The sequence below is a fragment of the Amphiura filiformis genome, chromosome 3 (genome assembly GCF_039555335.1).
Source record: "Amphiura filiformis chromosome 3, Afil_fr2py, whole genome shotgun sequence".
Classification (NCBI taxonomy): domain Eukaryota; kingdom Metazoa; phylum Echinodermata; class Ophiuroidea; order Amphilepidida; family Amphiuridae; genus Amphiura; species Amphiura filiformis.
In genome coordinates, this window is record NC_092630.1 from 55360672 (window position 1) to 55377446 (window position 16775).

The 16775-nt window shown below is 36.7% G+C and overlaps 1 protein-coding gene and 1 non-coding gene across 7 annotated transcripts in view; both read left to right on the top strand.

The window, feature by feature from the left end:
* LOC140148774 (uncharacterized protein ZK1073.1-like) overlaps nt 1–16775 on the top strand; it is a 97783-nt gene that overhangs the window by 77364 nt on the left and 3644 nt on the right. For 4 of the 6 annotated variants that reach the window (XM_072170832.1, XM_072170831.1, XM_072170835.1 and 1 more), the window contains 4 exons: nt 4422–4522; nt 7808–7895; nt 8894–8980; nt 10474–10525. In XM_072170832.1, coding sequence (XP_072026933.1) covers nt 4422–4522; nt 7808–7895; nt 8894–8980; nt 10474–10525 — 328 coding nt within the window. Of the gene's footprint in view, nt 1–4421; nt 4523–7807; nt 7896–8893; nt 8981–10473; nt 10526–15841; nt 15987–16775 lie in introns of all 6 variants that reach the window. The other 2 variants (XM_072170833.1, XM_072170834.1) reach the window with 2 other exon arrangements.
* Nucleotides 6142–6215, top strand: Trnat-ggu (transfer RNA threonine (anticodon GGU)). Its single transcript has one exon. It is a non-coding gene; the product is annotated as a tRNA-Thr (tRNA).

The following is a 16775-nucleotide window of genomic DNA, read 5'->3' on the forward strand; positions in this document are numbered from 1 at the left end:
ACAGTACTGTAAAAGAGAAAGTGTCAGCAGACAATAAATTTTTGCCCTTTTCACACTCAATGCAGACTGCAAAATGCAGAACTTAAGAACAAGCGAAGTGGCTCAAAATCAGCAAAACTCGCAAAATTACACACACAAAAATTACTACTTTTACAGTGACCACACACGCAAGATTTTTTGTTGCCCAAAGTTAATTATCGCTATATATCATATTCAGTTACAATTGCAAATTTTCAAACTTTTAACCAAGTAATTATGAAAATGTTTACATATTTAGATAAAGGAAATCCCAAATTTCCAACTGGGGTATTAAATAATATAATACAAGAAATCTACAAAGTACCACCCAAGTAACGCAAAACCCATGCCAAATACGGCATAGCCATGTTGCCAGTAAAAATGTGCACATTATGACATTGTGAATTCACAACTGGGTAGATAGACCCCAAATGACCAGAGAAAGTGTGTGTTCAGTCAGACTTTTTCAAAATTGGTACATCCAGGGCTTCAAAAATGTCCTGTATGCAAAGTCACGATCTGTTGCAAACTTTGATTGGCATCAAAGTTGATCACTGTACCCAAGTCATTAAAGATTATCATAATGTGAAATTTTAGTGATCGAAATGTTGCTTTGCATATCAATATCCACAGCTGAACCGTTAACTTTAAATAAAAAACCACTACCATAATTATCATCCCAGTTTACAGCATATGACTGAGCAACACTTAGTCCTTCACCCCCAACAAACTTTGATGTCTTAATCTGAGTCATTTCAGTGTGTCACTGTCCCTGTATGCATAATTATGGTGAATCTATGTCGGCAGAGTATACCACCATGCAGGTGTACAGCACGCAGCCCACGTAAGCACAAATCATGTGCTCCGTGCAGCAGAACATTGATGTTCAACTCTTTGAGAGTTGGAGTTGATACTGCATCTAGGTCAATGAATACCCTAAATAGTTCCAACTAATCAGTTTCATCATCCCTTGCTTATGAAATTATCAACATTTGCATCAGATGTTGTCAGATTTATGGATATTTATTCCATTCAAGACTTTTTTTTTAATGTAGCAGTTGAATAACCTGTAATTGAATATCTTTTAGGCCAAGGCCAGGTAAAAACTTCTGTTACTCGGTTCTGGCACAGGTCATCGTCCTCATTAGCAAAAATAATTTCCTGATTGAACATATTTCCTGAATGCCCTTTTTGTGGCATAGATTGTGGCATAGATTATGCCAATTATAGCAACTTGTTGAATGGGCTACTAAAGTTGAAAACCATACACCCCTTATGGGAGAGATGGTATTAATCTTCCACACAGGGGGTGTAGATTTCAAATGGAGTCGCCCATTCAGGTAACCCCATTTGAAATTCACACCCACTGTGTGGGATATTAAGGTCATTTCTTCTGTCAAAGGTGTGTGGATGTCAACTGGATTAGCCCAATGAAGAATTTGACTGACATGTACAAAGAAACATGAATCAGATAGACAGTGCCTGTTCTTCATTCTGGTACTTGAAAAACAAGCCTTTGCAATAATTTGCGATGTTAATAAATACTTCAACAGTGAACGTTTGCTGGTCAACAGGTTTCCTCCATTGAAATTTACCAGCACACAAAAGGAACCTGCATCATGTTAGGGCATATTTATTGCAAGGTGATGCGGGCATAGAACAAGAAAAAACAAAAGATAGAGAAACAACAACCAGTTTAGGAGGTGCTAGTAATAGCTCTCAGCTGACACATCAAAGGCTACAGTCCCCAGTAAAACAGATTTACTCCATGAGGTAATGAATCAACTGGTAATCTTTTCAGATCAAACATAAATTTTATCGTTAGCTTTGTCTGAAATCTGCGGGTATTGAATATGATTGTCACAAAAGCTATGTACTGATTCAAATGAAATGAATTTTAAGTGATTGGTGATGCAATCGAGAGAAATTAAAAAGACATTACATGTGAGAGGTTTTCCCATCGATTATTTTCCATTAATTTTCTTCTCCCGTAATTAAAGAAAAATGTAAATAAACTGAAACAAAGCATAAGAGCACTTTGCGGTTCACCCTTTCTCTGCTCTTTGTTACCAGGTTACCTCTTTATTTGTTGTGAAGTCACTCACACCACTGGATTTTCAATCACTATTACTTAAATATCGCATAAACAAAACACCAGTTTTGCACAGACTAGCAATTAGTGCAAAAGCTAGCAGATGACAGTATATGCATTTTCCATACTGAAAAGCCTTCCACTTTTATGTTCCATTCACTGTATATTTAGCTTCTGGTAGTTACCAACCATCTCATAAATTATGTCATCTCCCTGCCCTCAACATTATTTTTCCACACCATACATGACGCTTTAGTCCTGCTTAAGAGCATGACCTATTCTGACTGACTGTGTACTTAATGGATTAAATGCTTAATACCAAGTGGCTATCAATTTGTGTGAGTGACTGTATTGCTTCGTTCGTTGCAAATTCCCAAAGACGTATTTAATACGTCCCCATCCCAAGTAGTATTTGATGTGTTTGCATGATTTGAATTGATGCTGGCAAAAACAGTAATAAAATACTGAAATGAAAAACAAATTGGGTGTTTAAGGCCAATTCATGACAGATTACCGTACATGTGGGGTTTATGCAGTAACCGAACATTACGTCAGTTGTTAAAACAACTGACGTAATGTTCGGTTTAATTTGTTGATGCCCACTATAAGCCAAAATGATTAATTTGTCACTTGAAACTACAGACCTATAAAAAAATAACTTGTGGCTTGGGGATACTAAAGTTTGTTCGGCTTATAATAGGCAAAAAAATGAGACTCGTAACATGGTATTGATATAGAATGACGTGTTGGGCGCTTGCGCTATAGTTGCATGTTCCATAATGTGTAACGCGCGCGTTAAATAGGAGAAACAATCCAGGGTGAAGAGGGTTTGCTTATCCTGGGGTCTATGCCTGAAACATGCAAAAGAGCCTATTTTACTTAGGGCTGTTCTTGCACCCTCGGGTATAAGGTTTCTAGGTATGCCCCTGCACTGGTTATAGTGATTAATTCTTGTGTTATAGAAATGCATCCACCGATTAATTAATTAATTAATTAAGTTAATTTTCATTTGGTAGTGCAAGGTGTTTTTTTTTTCATTTTGTTCATTATTATTATTATTATTATTAATATTCACTAAAACAGTTTGGGAACAACAATCTGTATCATAGTTTCTTTGATATGCAAATTGAATTTTTCTCATTTATAAAAACATGATTGTTAAGGGTCAGGTTCAGGTGGTACAGACTATATATGACACAATCCGATCCACTCACACCAAAGTAGAAAATATGAAACTTAACCAAGTTACTTGCTCAGTGCCTATGCTTACTGATGATAAAATCCCTGGCTGGCTGGCATACGTGGTTTCAATGTTATCATTTTTTTATGTATTCATATTACTGTTTTTTGCTCCTTAATTTTGTGCCTATGTATCTCAATTTCATTATCGCCAACTTTGGTCCGATTTGATCAGATTGTGTCACATGTAATTTTTGGTTTAAGAGCAAGTGTCCTGTGGGTGTTTTGAGTATGGTGCCCCTAAGAGTTTGAATCTTCAGTTTATATGATTTTTGATTATATACTTAATTACACGTTTGATTTTATTAGGGCCCTTCTCATCTGGTATCTGATTGAGTACACATTTCATTATGCCCTTATCATTAATGTTATTGGACAAAATATAAATTAAGCAGAAATACTCATCTGAGTGTTGTGCAGCAACTGCAACTATTGTCTTGCAGTGCTCATATTTAACAGCCATTGATGTATCTTACCAAGGGATAGTTATAATTGATTTATATTTTATTTACTCTTTTCAAATTAGTTTGTAACTATCAGCATCACTGTCAGAAAGGTATCAATAATCATTAATTTCATTTATAGGCCAGGGAGGACATCGGTGGGCACAGCACTTGCTAAAAGTTTGGTTGTCCAGGCAACGCATTGCGTTGATGAAGTGTAATCCCACTGCACGCGTGCATGCCCTCATTTACCCTATTTGTTTTCAAAACGCGCAGCTTGTTTTTAACTGACTTGTTTGGCAGTTGTAACGTCATCCCCGCCCTCGGCTATTGATGTGGAGTCTTACTGCATGGGACCTGCTGTGCAAATATATATATATATTTGTAAAAATATATATATATATATTTGTGAAGTATCGTTAATTAGCTAAGGATTAAAAATATTTGTATATTTGGGCACAGCACCCATTTTCCCCAATTAAGATAGTACCCCCCCCCCCAATTAACCCACTGTGGAAATACAGCTGGTATGCAGCAACTGATCGCATCTTCCATATCCCTTTAATACAAAATACCAAGTGCAAGTTATATTATAAGCTATATTTTGTTTCTTTTCATTTCCCCTGTAGTACGGCAAGGACAAATTACATGTTGTAAAGAACTACCATGAAAATTTATACAAGCACATGAACCCTAAGAACCTAGCAGCCTTTATCAACGCTTTCTGTAGGTAAGTGTGACGTCATGCGGTGAGTACCTCGAGTCAAAATGTAATGTAATGTAGCTATAGAGTAAGTAATCATGCTACAACCCTCCATTATATGTAATATTATCACAAGCAAAATTGCCGTATGAGCTGTAGACCTGTGTTTCTTAAGCATTGAGTTGTAGGACATGTATTTTTAGAGGAAAATGTCACATACGTGAACTACTTCATGACATACCCTTCTCTGAACCACATATTGTGCACATTTTATGGAACACAAAATGCTTGTTCCTTTTACTACAAGCCAAAAACTGAATGAAAACTTTCAATTATAAAATGTTCACTTGAAACAATCAACCATGTCCTTTAAATATAAAATATGTACTTTAAATTATAAAACAAAGTTCTCTAAGACATTTTGAATAAGGCACTTAAAAAAAAGCATTGGAATAAAACATTTGAGAAAATTGTGGGTTGTAAGCTGTAGAATTGTGAGAAAAATTGTGGTTTGCAAGCTGTAGAATCTTGAGAAAATTGTGGTTTTCAAGCTGTATAATTTTGTGAAGTTGACAAAATGCAGATTAATTGACCTTTTGAACCTCTCTGAGGGTCAGCTGTCAATGAGTCTCACTGAAGAAAAAAGATGAAGATATTTATGACGTATTATGAAAAGGATTGAAACCAGATGTGCCACAAGGATATGTATACATGAGCATCCTCTTTAGCATAATTCAATCAGGAAACCACTGACTCAAGTCTGCTTTGAGAATCTATGCCTTGGAGAGGACAGTCAGTGAATCACACTGATACACACAAAAATTACAACTCACTATTCACATCATGTGAATATGATATGGTGGGTTCATATAAAAGTGAGAGGCATCTCATCACTCAAAATGCCACAAACTGCTAGGGTACGTTCTATATAGGGCACAGAAAGCTGTCAATTGAAACCCTGATGATCATGAATGCTTATCTTCTTGTGATAATGTAGGAAAAGAATGAGAGAGAGATTCAACTCAAGTACTGGTTTTACACAAAATTAGGGTTAGGGTTAAGTATGAGAAAGGTTTTTTTAACACAAGTCAACACATACATAAATGACAGCCAGTGAAAAAATTTCACTGACTATCCAGGATTTGAACCTGGGACCCTCGGATCACCGGACCGATGCTCTACCAACTGAGCTAATAAGTCAGATGGAGAAGAGCAGTGATGTTATTATCTATAGGCCTTCAGTTCAATACCCGCCCTCTATCATCTTCTCATCCAAGAAGCTTAAGAAGGAGGTGAAGGCCTATAGATAAACTGAAGGCCTATAGATAATAACATCACTGCTCTTCTCCATCTGACTTATTAGCTCAGTTGGTAGAGCATCGGTCCGTGATCCGAAGGTCGAGGTTCAAATCCTGATAGTCAGTGAAATTTTTTCACCGGCTGTCATTTATGTATGTGTTGACTTGTGTTAAAAAACCTTTCTCATATTTAATTTACCACATAGATTAAACTTTATTTCTCTGTCTCGAATATGATTTCGGAATGATTTCGAAACCTCTTTCTTAAGCTTTTTGGATGAGAAGATGATAGAGGGCGGGTATTGAACTGAAGGCCTATAGATAATAACATCACTGCTCTTCTCCATCTGACTTATTAGCTCAGTTGGTAGAGCATCGGTCCGGTGATCCGAAGGTCCCAGGTTCAAATCCTGGATAGTCAGTGAATTTTTTTCACTGGCTGTCATTTATGTATGTGTTGACTTGTGTTAAAAACCTTTCTCATATTTAATTTACCACATAGATTAAACTTTATTTCTCCGTTAGGGTTAAGGTTAGTTTACGGTTAGGATTAGGGGTATGATTAGGATTAGGCTTAGGGTTAGAGTTAGGATTAGCTTACACAAAATAATTACATGAAGGATCGACCCAAGTATTAGTGACCTTGGTAGTACCTCTGCAAATGAACTATCAAGAACCCAAGACAACTTTAATAGGTATTAAATAAATCTATGCACTGGAAGGTGTTTATATTTCAAATTTCTCCTGTTTACACCCCATATGTGTGAACCGTGTCTCTGCTTTAAGAAAAGAGACTATTCCTATCATGTAGGTCATCTTAAAGGAACATGGGACGATAAGATGACAGTGTCATATAACTGATGACAGGTGCATAAGGACTGAATATCCTGTTTAATTATAGCTCCCATCTTTTTATAATGTATTTTACCTTGACCAGCTGATATATGATATGAGTTGCCTAAATTTGTCCTTTGGCAAATTGCTACCTTGATAAGATTAGTAGATTGTGTATGTATGTCAGCAGAACCCATTGTTCAGAGCTCTCCCTCTCCGCTCAATGCTGTACCTCTAATTCTTATGTAGCTTGATAGCTGCTAAAAATTGTTTCCTTCAGGGCATGCAGAGTTTGCTTTTAAGAGAAATTTAGGATCTTATTTTGTTACTTATTTTGTGTTTAACGGGTGACATTTAGATTTCATCACACACAATTTTCACGTTGGTTGAATGGCCTCCACACCCTACCTATTGAGTTTCTTGCCAGCCTTTCAATCCCTTTTGATACTATTTTGAAGGCCACGATAGAATAATGTGGTAAACTTAAGCAGGTTTACCCAATTGGACACATCAAACTAAATTCCTCCAGCAAAGTTTACGTACAAGTCGGAAGATAATAATAGATAGAGTTCATGTTCATTGAATGTTTGCTCTCACAAAATACTGGAAAATATCCACAGTCTGGTGCTGTATTCCATTCAGCCTTCGGATTCATGAAATACAGCACCAGATTCTAGATATTTTCCCGTATTTTGTGAACAAACAGTGGATAATAAGCTAATATTATTTGAAGAAAGAATTCATATTATAGGTCATGCAAATTAATGTAATTCTATTAATCAACATATTTTAATATTATTCAATCATTCTTTATTAATCACACTATAAAAACATCAAATTAACAAAAGAATGTACAAACACCCCAGGACACGCGGAAAACCTGTGTTGGCAGGCCATCAAGCAGGCAGGAGTTCCTAAAAAGGCAGCACAAAACACAATTTATATAATATACAACAACAATAGCATACACATACCAACATTGATTTTTAACACAACAAATGAGGACGAGGGGGAGAGATGCAAAGCAGCAAGCAAGGGGGAGCTAGATTTTTAAGCATTGTTTCATGCTCTTTCCCTAGTAAAGACTTCAGTGCTTAAGGCACTGGCCATGTAGAATATGAAATATTGAAGGTTTTCATATCATTCTCTTTTGTATCTTATACTTTATATTTCCTTACAGTCGGGACGATATCTCAAATAGGGTGAAGCAAATTCGTTGTCCAGTGCTACTGGTGACTGGAGACAAGTCTCCTCATGCAAAAGATGTGGTACGTATTAGATGTAACTTGAGATCATGATTGTTGGCTGTTTGAAGATAGAGAATAAAAGATACCCCACTTAGCCGACAAAAGGGAAAAAACACCTGTTTTACCGGCTCCCGCGCAGGCCCAACTGATCCAGACTTAACGTTTTGAGGATATATTTTATTGATTTGTTTATGTTTTTACTGAATGCATATAAAATAAGTTCTTTTTATCAAAAATTTATTGATTTCAATTCATGATATTTTAAATACTCATATATTTAGATAATTCACATACTCTCTAAATGTAAAAGGGCGGAAACAGCTAAAAAAAAGTGTTTTTTCCACTCCTCCTTGGAGCCATATGAGACCACTCCTTTTAAAGTAAAATCCACTCTCCAAAAAGAGTGAACATATTCACTCTTGTCATGGTAATTCTTAATATCTATCACAAAGTCCTTGTGTATGTGAGGGTATGTGGTAGAGAAACTCAGTTGATGTTAGCATATCCACCAGGTCTATACTCTGTCTCGCCTAAAGTTTTGTAGTGACACATAATCCCACAACGTAAAAAATGTCTGTACCAAACTCAAGATAGAAGGAGCTTGGAGAAGAATATGCTCCAGATTTTGCAATGTGTATGTTAGTGAAATACACTACCAGGTTCCTATTGAGGCCACGGTCTGCATAGGTACACCGTCACAAAGATACCAGGCTGGTATACACATAGTACCTACACAGTACCAATGCTGCTACTGCACAGGACCCACCACCAGTGGTACTGCACTGGTACTCCCTGGTATTGCACAAGTACCTTTGCGACGGCGTACCAGTGCAGGCTGCCGCAATAGGAATCTGGTAGTGAATGTTGGAATTCACAATACGGGTGTAAATCTATTGCAACCAGGTAGGGCTTGTAGGTTCTCCTTTTTCTTCAGAACACACAATTCTAATTAAACATTGTGGTAACATTGTATATAGTAACATGTTTCTTATAATATGCCATTTTCTTGCCCACTGCAGGATAAGATATTCCAATTGTTGCCTGACAAGAAGTTATCATCAATCATGAAAGCAGAAGATGTAGGAGGTGATATCAAAGAGGAAGATGTAAGGCCCATTTGTAGCTTTTAATAGAAAACTTGCGGTTTCCAAACGAATATATCAAACGCCCATTCATCTATTCAAAATCACTCTCATGTGACGGGATGTTGAATAGATGCACGGGCGTATGATACATATGTTTAGGAATCTCAAGCTCTCTAATGTAATGTTTCCCACTTGATAGTTGAAACCAAAAAATGGGTTTCTATAATGGATCTTTAACCCAACATCCTTTCTGTGTGCTTTTTTAAACCATAAATCTGTTTGTCTCATTTTACACAGACTGACAATGCATTATCGTTGGGCAGGAAAAACGTCATGTGCTTGTGGCCCCTGAACATGTATAACACAAAACTCCAACAGGTTAAGGAGGTTTTGCTTTAAACATGTTCAGGGCCAATAACACAAAGGAGTTTTTTTCTGCCCAGCATTGAAAGTGAATAAATGAGTAAATAAATGAAGTGGTAACAATTTTCTGAGGCTTTTCAAGTATTTAGTTTCTGTCCCTTACCAAGGGCAAAATTGTTAGGAAAGGATGCATTATTTTTGTCAGGATTTTACTTAATGAGATTCACTGGTATCGTGCAGTGAAAGTTGCAACAACTAAACCAGCATGAGAGAGAATCCATTTATCTGGATGACATGATCATGTTAAATATTTATACTGGTAAAGAGCTGGTGCAAATGGAGTTGTAAATGATAAGAAACAAGCCGACAGAGTGTAAAATTCAATGTTGAAGCTTGGGCAAACTGATACATAATAAATTTTGAGAGCAAAAAATTGGTTACAGGTCGATAATCCAAAGGGTCTTGATAATCTGAAGGGTCTTTAGTTCGAAAACCCAAAAACTTGGTTGTAAACATAATCTTAACCCTAACTGTAACCGGGAACTTCACCCTAATCTGTAAACTAAGCCCTAATCCTAACCATGAACATAACCCTGACTCTATTCCTAACTGTAAGTGTAAGCCAGGCCTAAACCTATCCCTAACACTAACCCTAATGCTAGGCCTAACCCCTAATCCCAACCTTATCCCTAATCCCAACCTTATCCCTAATCCTAACCTACAATGTCCTAAACCCTAACTTTAACACTTTTCAGACAATGACCATTTGGACTAATGCGCTGTTCTTGATAAAATATACCATTGCGCTGCCTGAGGCCACAGCTGGTACATAGGTAATCTCAACTATAGGCAAATTAAGTAATTCTTGTCCAAGCTCAAACATACCTGTTGCGTGCATGTAGCATACTAAGTGTGTATGCAATGCAAGGTGTGTGAATGCTTTTTGTACCACGCTATATGCGTGTGTGTTTATCAGGATGCCACTAGCATTCTGAGTGTTTGAACTTGACCAAGAATTACCTAATTTACCTGTAGTCATGATTGCCTACTCTCGCACTTTGACTTAGCAGCCAAATAATTTAAATGTTTTCCCTTTCCATGCTTTCTGCTGGAGTGATTTTGACTTTCAATTGTACTTCTTTTCTCAACAGCCCAAGAAACTCGGTGAAAGTTTCCAGTACTTTCTGCAGGGACTTGGCCTGAGTAAGTATATTAGCTCCTTGTCTTTTGCATAACGTTTTCTCGTTGACTGCACATGTCCAATTGCTTACACAACAAGTTTTCCTATTATTGTGAACATTGAGACCTAGAGATGATTCCATAATCATACAGAAGAAAAATAAATGCCACAAATGACTTTGGTAATACGTGCACACCAATCAACATCATCCCCCTATTTTACATGACCATTTGGGGGTCATAACATCTTGTGGTATTTGAATTAGTCATTTGGGATTAGCTGTATCAAATATTCATAGCTAAAGCTTCCAAATGTGTGTCCTTCGTTCCCCTGTACCTGTTCTTATATTATCCAGAGATATAATAGACACTTATATTACAAATATTGTAGTGGAACCTAACTGTTAGCTTATTTCTAGCTTAGTTTTGTTCTTGAATTGGGCTTTACAGTTTTAATGTTCTTGTAACCCAAGTTGTGTGGAAGCAAATTTTCGCACATGTGACCCATTTACGCAGAGAAAGGTCAATATTCATAAACTCTATCATTTGATTGGCTATATGGGGGGGGTTTAAGGTATAGGTGATAAAGTTTATTCATCTAATTAACTCATGCAATAATTGTCTTAAGTTTGCTTGAATGGGTCACACAATCACAATAGGCCACATTATTGGAAACAAACATTCTTCAAGTGTGCACACGTGCATAATGTACACGACACTCACAAATACACACACACACTCATAGACTTTTGTACACAAAGTTTAACAAGTCCATAGTTGTGTGAAACAGGTTGTTTGTGTCTACACCCGAGTGCCTGCTTTTGCTGACCCCAAGCAATGTAGCACATCAAAGAATCTTGCCTGAAATAACAGACAGAATCTATGGGTTCTATCACTTTATTTAAAAGGTTTCAAAAACGTTGAGTCAACTTTATGACGAGATTTATTGGAATATGAAAGGGTACAAGATTTAAATTGAGGGATTCCAAATTTGGATGCTATAATGTGGCAAGATTCTCCTGTACAGTATGCATTTGTTAAGCCTGAATGTGCAAAAAGTCTAGATACGGTGTTGCATTTTTCAATACTTGCTAAGTAGACGATATTTTTCTCTCTGTCAAATATGGTCTTGTTGTCAATAAGTGTATGTACATGTATCCTCTCAAAACAAATTGTATTTGACTAGGCCTAATTTTCAGTATTTAGAATAATTATGTAATAAGTTACTTGACAACAGGAATGACAATGCACCACATGCTGCGGATCGAACCAACAACTTAAACCTCTTGTAGTTTATGTATACACAGCATAATTTCTGAGTCAATTTTATATGGTAATGGGAACACAATTTCCATCGGCTTATTGGGATTGTATGTGTTCTTTCATGTATCATACAACTACTGCTAATTTGCTCACACATTTCAGAAAGATCTTGTTAATTTCCATCTCTAGTTTCTGAAGAATTTCTCAAACCATTTTTATGTGTGTGTATACTGCTCATAGTTGTTCCTGTTGTAATTTGTTGGCGGCCTGACACGTCATTGAGTGTGATAATACAAATTAAGTAGCACTTTCATATTATCATTAAAGGTAGCTGGCAACGGCTATGATTTGATCAATTTTTATTGTGTAGTCAACTTGAGTTTAGAGCTGAAATGTCAAGTGCTTCTGTGTGTTATATTGGTAATACATAATACAGTTTGATCATGTTAACACCAATCCAACTTGCAGATATACTGTGTCTCGTCTCAAGTTGAGAGTAACGGCATGTTGGATTTAGTAGTAGCAGATTCTAATCAGTGTGTTTACACAGTTGATTTGCCAGTGTACAGACAAATTGCCCTTCTACACTGGTGTATATACCTCGCGGGACTTGGTTATCGCGTGCAACTTGAATCTGCCAATGTGAAATCCAACATGTCTTTACTCTCAACTTGAGATGAAACACAGTATAGTGAGTGTCTGTAAGATGTTGGCTATGATGGAGATAGAAGACAAACTGCACTGCATAAGTGCTGAGGTAACTTATAATATGATAGCTGATCACAGGTTTTGACCAAAGCACATGAAAGGAGATCAGAGGAGTAGCTCACCTATGGCTTGGATGTATGTAACAGGTTACAGCACAGCATGTACAGCACATTTGGCTCTGCTTTTTGCAGTGTAATCTATTTCATCACAGTATAGTTGTGTGAAAATCAGAATTGTGGAATAAATCTGAGGGCCTATTCTGGAGCAAATCTGACAATATTGCTTAAAGATCAACCATACCCTAGATAACTATGAACCAATGCCTTCAAGAAACAGACGGACACTTCCGAAAACAATACTCAATATATGTAAGCAAACCTTTAAAATGGTGTGCTTATCAGTATTGCATGGACATGTGTAGCATTACAAGTTCTAATGCTAGATTAGGATACTTACTTGCACAACTAGATTATTCTGAGAATCTGATGTCCAATCTTTGCAGTAAACAGTAGTGTGGGTAGTTTACTACAGTATAGTTTGTACTGTAAATGGGTAGATTTGTGTGATATTTGCCTTCTTAAAATAGTAAATGGCTTCTGCTTTTGGTAATATTGTGCCAGGCTTAAGTGGGCTGCACTGATAACACGATGCTCGGCTTTTGAATAAACACTGCTTCCATAGGGCTATTCCAGTTAATTTCCATACACACCCTGTGGAAGACAAGACCTTAATCTTCCACACAGGGGGTGTGAATTTTAAAAGGAGTTGCCTGAGTGGGTTGCTCTATTTGAAATCTACATCCCTTGTGTGGGAGGTTAAGGTCATGTTGTCCATAGGGGGTGTATGGATTTCAATTGAAATGGTCCATTCTTGAATAAACACTAGCCTCTAGCTTAGCTCTTGAGTCTTGTGTCAACTAGCTGTAATTTGGCTGAAATCTTACTTTATAAGCCATGCTTACTTTATAAGCCATGTGTATCTCCTGTCCTGTTTATATGCCTCTCTCAAGGGGGCAGGTGAAAATGATGGTGTATACAAATAGTTTCACCGTGCACCATGTAAACTTGGGTCTAGATATTTAAGTGCATGCTTTTATCTGTAATTTTTATGTTGATAATTGCACTAAGTGCATCATGAGCGAACATTTGTAACGCTAATCTGATGTGATTTTGTCCTTGACTGAAACATGTCTAAGGAACACTTTGGTGTGTCCCCACAGGGCAGGCACTTAGCTAGAAATTTACAAGCACTTGTCATTTGAATGAAACAGCCCATCAATAATTTTGACCTTGATGACTTAAACCTGATTTCTACACTCTACTGGGAGTTCATTGATCAAGTTCAAATGTGTATTGTTTAGCCAATGTATATTATATAATGATGGCATTGATTTGAGCCTTTGAATATTTTGTACTTTTCAATGGCTGGAAAAGAATTTAGTGTGTGTCTTTATAGAAAACAAATATTGCCTACCTATGTTTGTGCAACAGTATTAATAAATCACTTTGTCAAATTTGGATTGCCATTTCACGAGGCGAAGAAAAAGTCAAAATTTGACATAATGCTATATTTTTACCACTGTGCACTCAAACTCAAGCATTCAATATTTGTATGCCTGTTCTGAATTCAGAGAACTTTCTATTTGTACAATAAGCATTTGGCAGAGCCATTAATTTGCTTGTCACATGGGCAAACCAGGACAGCATCTTATGATGGGTTGATTTGTGGCTAAGTAAGATACTGTCCATGACCAAATGTGTCTGATGTCCCATAGTGTTGTACAGGAATTTGGGTGTGGTACTACCTATTTCAAGTGAATTCTAAAGGGGCTCTGCTTACACGACATTGACAAGTAGTCATTTGTTATTTATGTATATGATCCACAATGCAAGGAATGGTCACATTCAGTGTCATGTGTTACTGGTCTAATAATGAAGAACAACAAAGCTTCTGAAGCATAGAGGTCATGCTATGGACTGTCCAGTACCTGAACACTTGGGACCAGTGGAAGAAGTGTGATCCTATGAACAGAGATGCCACTTGGTGTTGTCAAAATTTCCAGAAAAATCCTGAAAATGCACTTTTCTCCATTCTTTTGCACAGGAAGGGTTACGATTTCCTGAAATCTGTAAATTTTATTTACAATTTCCTGAAATCAGAAAATTTCTTGACAAGTGGCATCTCTGTATGAATAGTCTGTATTGTATAAAGTGTTATTGAAACTTTTAATGTACGGTATCAAAATTTTTGTTGTACATGACAGCTCCCTATTCCAGAAAAATATGGCACCAATTTTTGTGGATTATAAAATATAATCCTATTTTGCCTAATGAAACGTAGCTAAATCCTTGTCCTTTAGTTAGTTCTAATTGGCGATGAAAATATTTCAATATTTGGTAAATTTTTGGAAATAAGGGCCAAAAAACATGTGTTTTCCATATGCTGTGATAATCAAGCCCAAAGACTTGTACACAGACTTATTTCAAGTTATGCATTCTAATTTTTGGAAAACACATTTAAATTATTACCTAACTTTTAGCCAACACTCATGATTTTGAATGCTTAGACTTGTTTGCTACTACAATTGTAAGTTTTGGTCCATTTCCTCAAATTGCAAAAATGTTAAAATTGGACTTTTATTGCCAGTTAGAACTAACTAGGATTTAGCTCTTTCATTTGGCAAAACAAGATGATGTTTTTTTAATTCCAAAATATTATTGCTGTATTTTTCTGCAGTCGGGAGTAGTCCAGATATATATTCCTAAATTATACTGGTCTCATTACTCGTGTAGCTTTTATAAAATAGGAAGCAAGATTCCTTTAATAATCATGGATTTTGTGCTTGCTGTCAGCAGTTGCAAACTGGGAGGGCTCAACAACACTGTTGCCAACTATCAGCAAATCACATGAGCTGCTAATCAATGGCACTACATAATTACGTGCTGAGCGTGTCAAGTACACACATTTTGTAAAAGGAATTGTGCTTCGTAGTGTAGATTCTGTGAATTACTTAACTGTATTTTCAACATTTTTTGTTTTCTGCACAGCAGCTGCTTCAGCATGTATTCCTCTCTGTAGAGATGGATTGTCTAGTGCAATAGTTACTCAAAACAATGCAACAAACTGGTATTCGCCTTCCTAGCATGAATACCAAATCTACAAAGACAAATCTGTAAAATTTCTTGATGAAATTATGGATAACATATATATACTAATAGCCTACTGGTCATTTTTTCTTCCTTCTTTGTTGCACGCTTCCACTTTTTCTTTTTTCCTTCCTGACCTTATCAATGTCCATTCTTTACAACCTCGCAACCTGTGGTTGTTGGTCTCTCTGTCATCTCCGCCTTAAAACTCTCAAAAAAAAAGTCTCCTATATCCCACTTGCAAGACTTGGAAGGGCAGCATCCCTTGGGGAGACCTCAAAAATCAGATTACCGAAACAACAGAGTATGGATGAAGGCATGTGAGGCCATTATGTACAGGTGAAACGAGCGTAGCTGCTTGATGATGGGTAATGATCCCTCCCATGGGCTTGCTTGGAAATGGTTGAGTTATCATGTGTCGCACTACTGTGTATTCTCTAAGAGCACCAAAAAGTTGCGGAAGAAAACTATTTTCCGTAGTTCAAATTTGGGGATTTTATGGAAAGGAATTGAACCAGCATATTTGAATGCTGCATGTATCAGATGCTTGAATTGAAGACAGGAACATAATTTAGCAAGTGCAGTCCAATGTGACAACAATTTCTTCTGTGCTTCTATGATTTTCAGTGAATTTCCTCAAATTCATTTGGTGTGCGACCAGAAACCAATATTGCAAATCAGATTGTCAGTTTGCATAGCACACAATGTAAGAGTTGAATAAAACCAGATTCAGACACATTTCTAACCTTCCTCTGAGTAAAGCCCAGGGATACTATTCTAGTTTCTGTATAGTGGTGTGTGTCATGTGATCAGAGTCATGTGCTATTATTAATGTCATGTGATATGATTGCTTTGTGATCAAATGTAGAATTGTCAGTTGATGTTGAATGCTTTTGCTTGCAATTACTGTCTCCTATGGCATTGTTTTAATACAATGATTTGCAGGAGTTGATTAGTGCCAATTACATACATCTGGCATATCGTTGTGAATAAACCTGTATTATATATTAGTAGTTATTAACTCCATTAGTAAACCTAATTAAGCTTGTGTTGGAGGCTTCTAAAGCATTCAAGTGTGCTTGCCTCAGTCAATTCCTAATGTGTGTAATGTACAAAACAAGCAGTAGATGTTCCCTCTTGCTTTGCTTGCTGTTGCA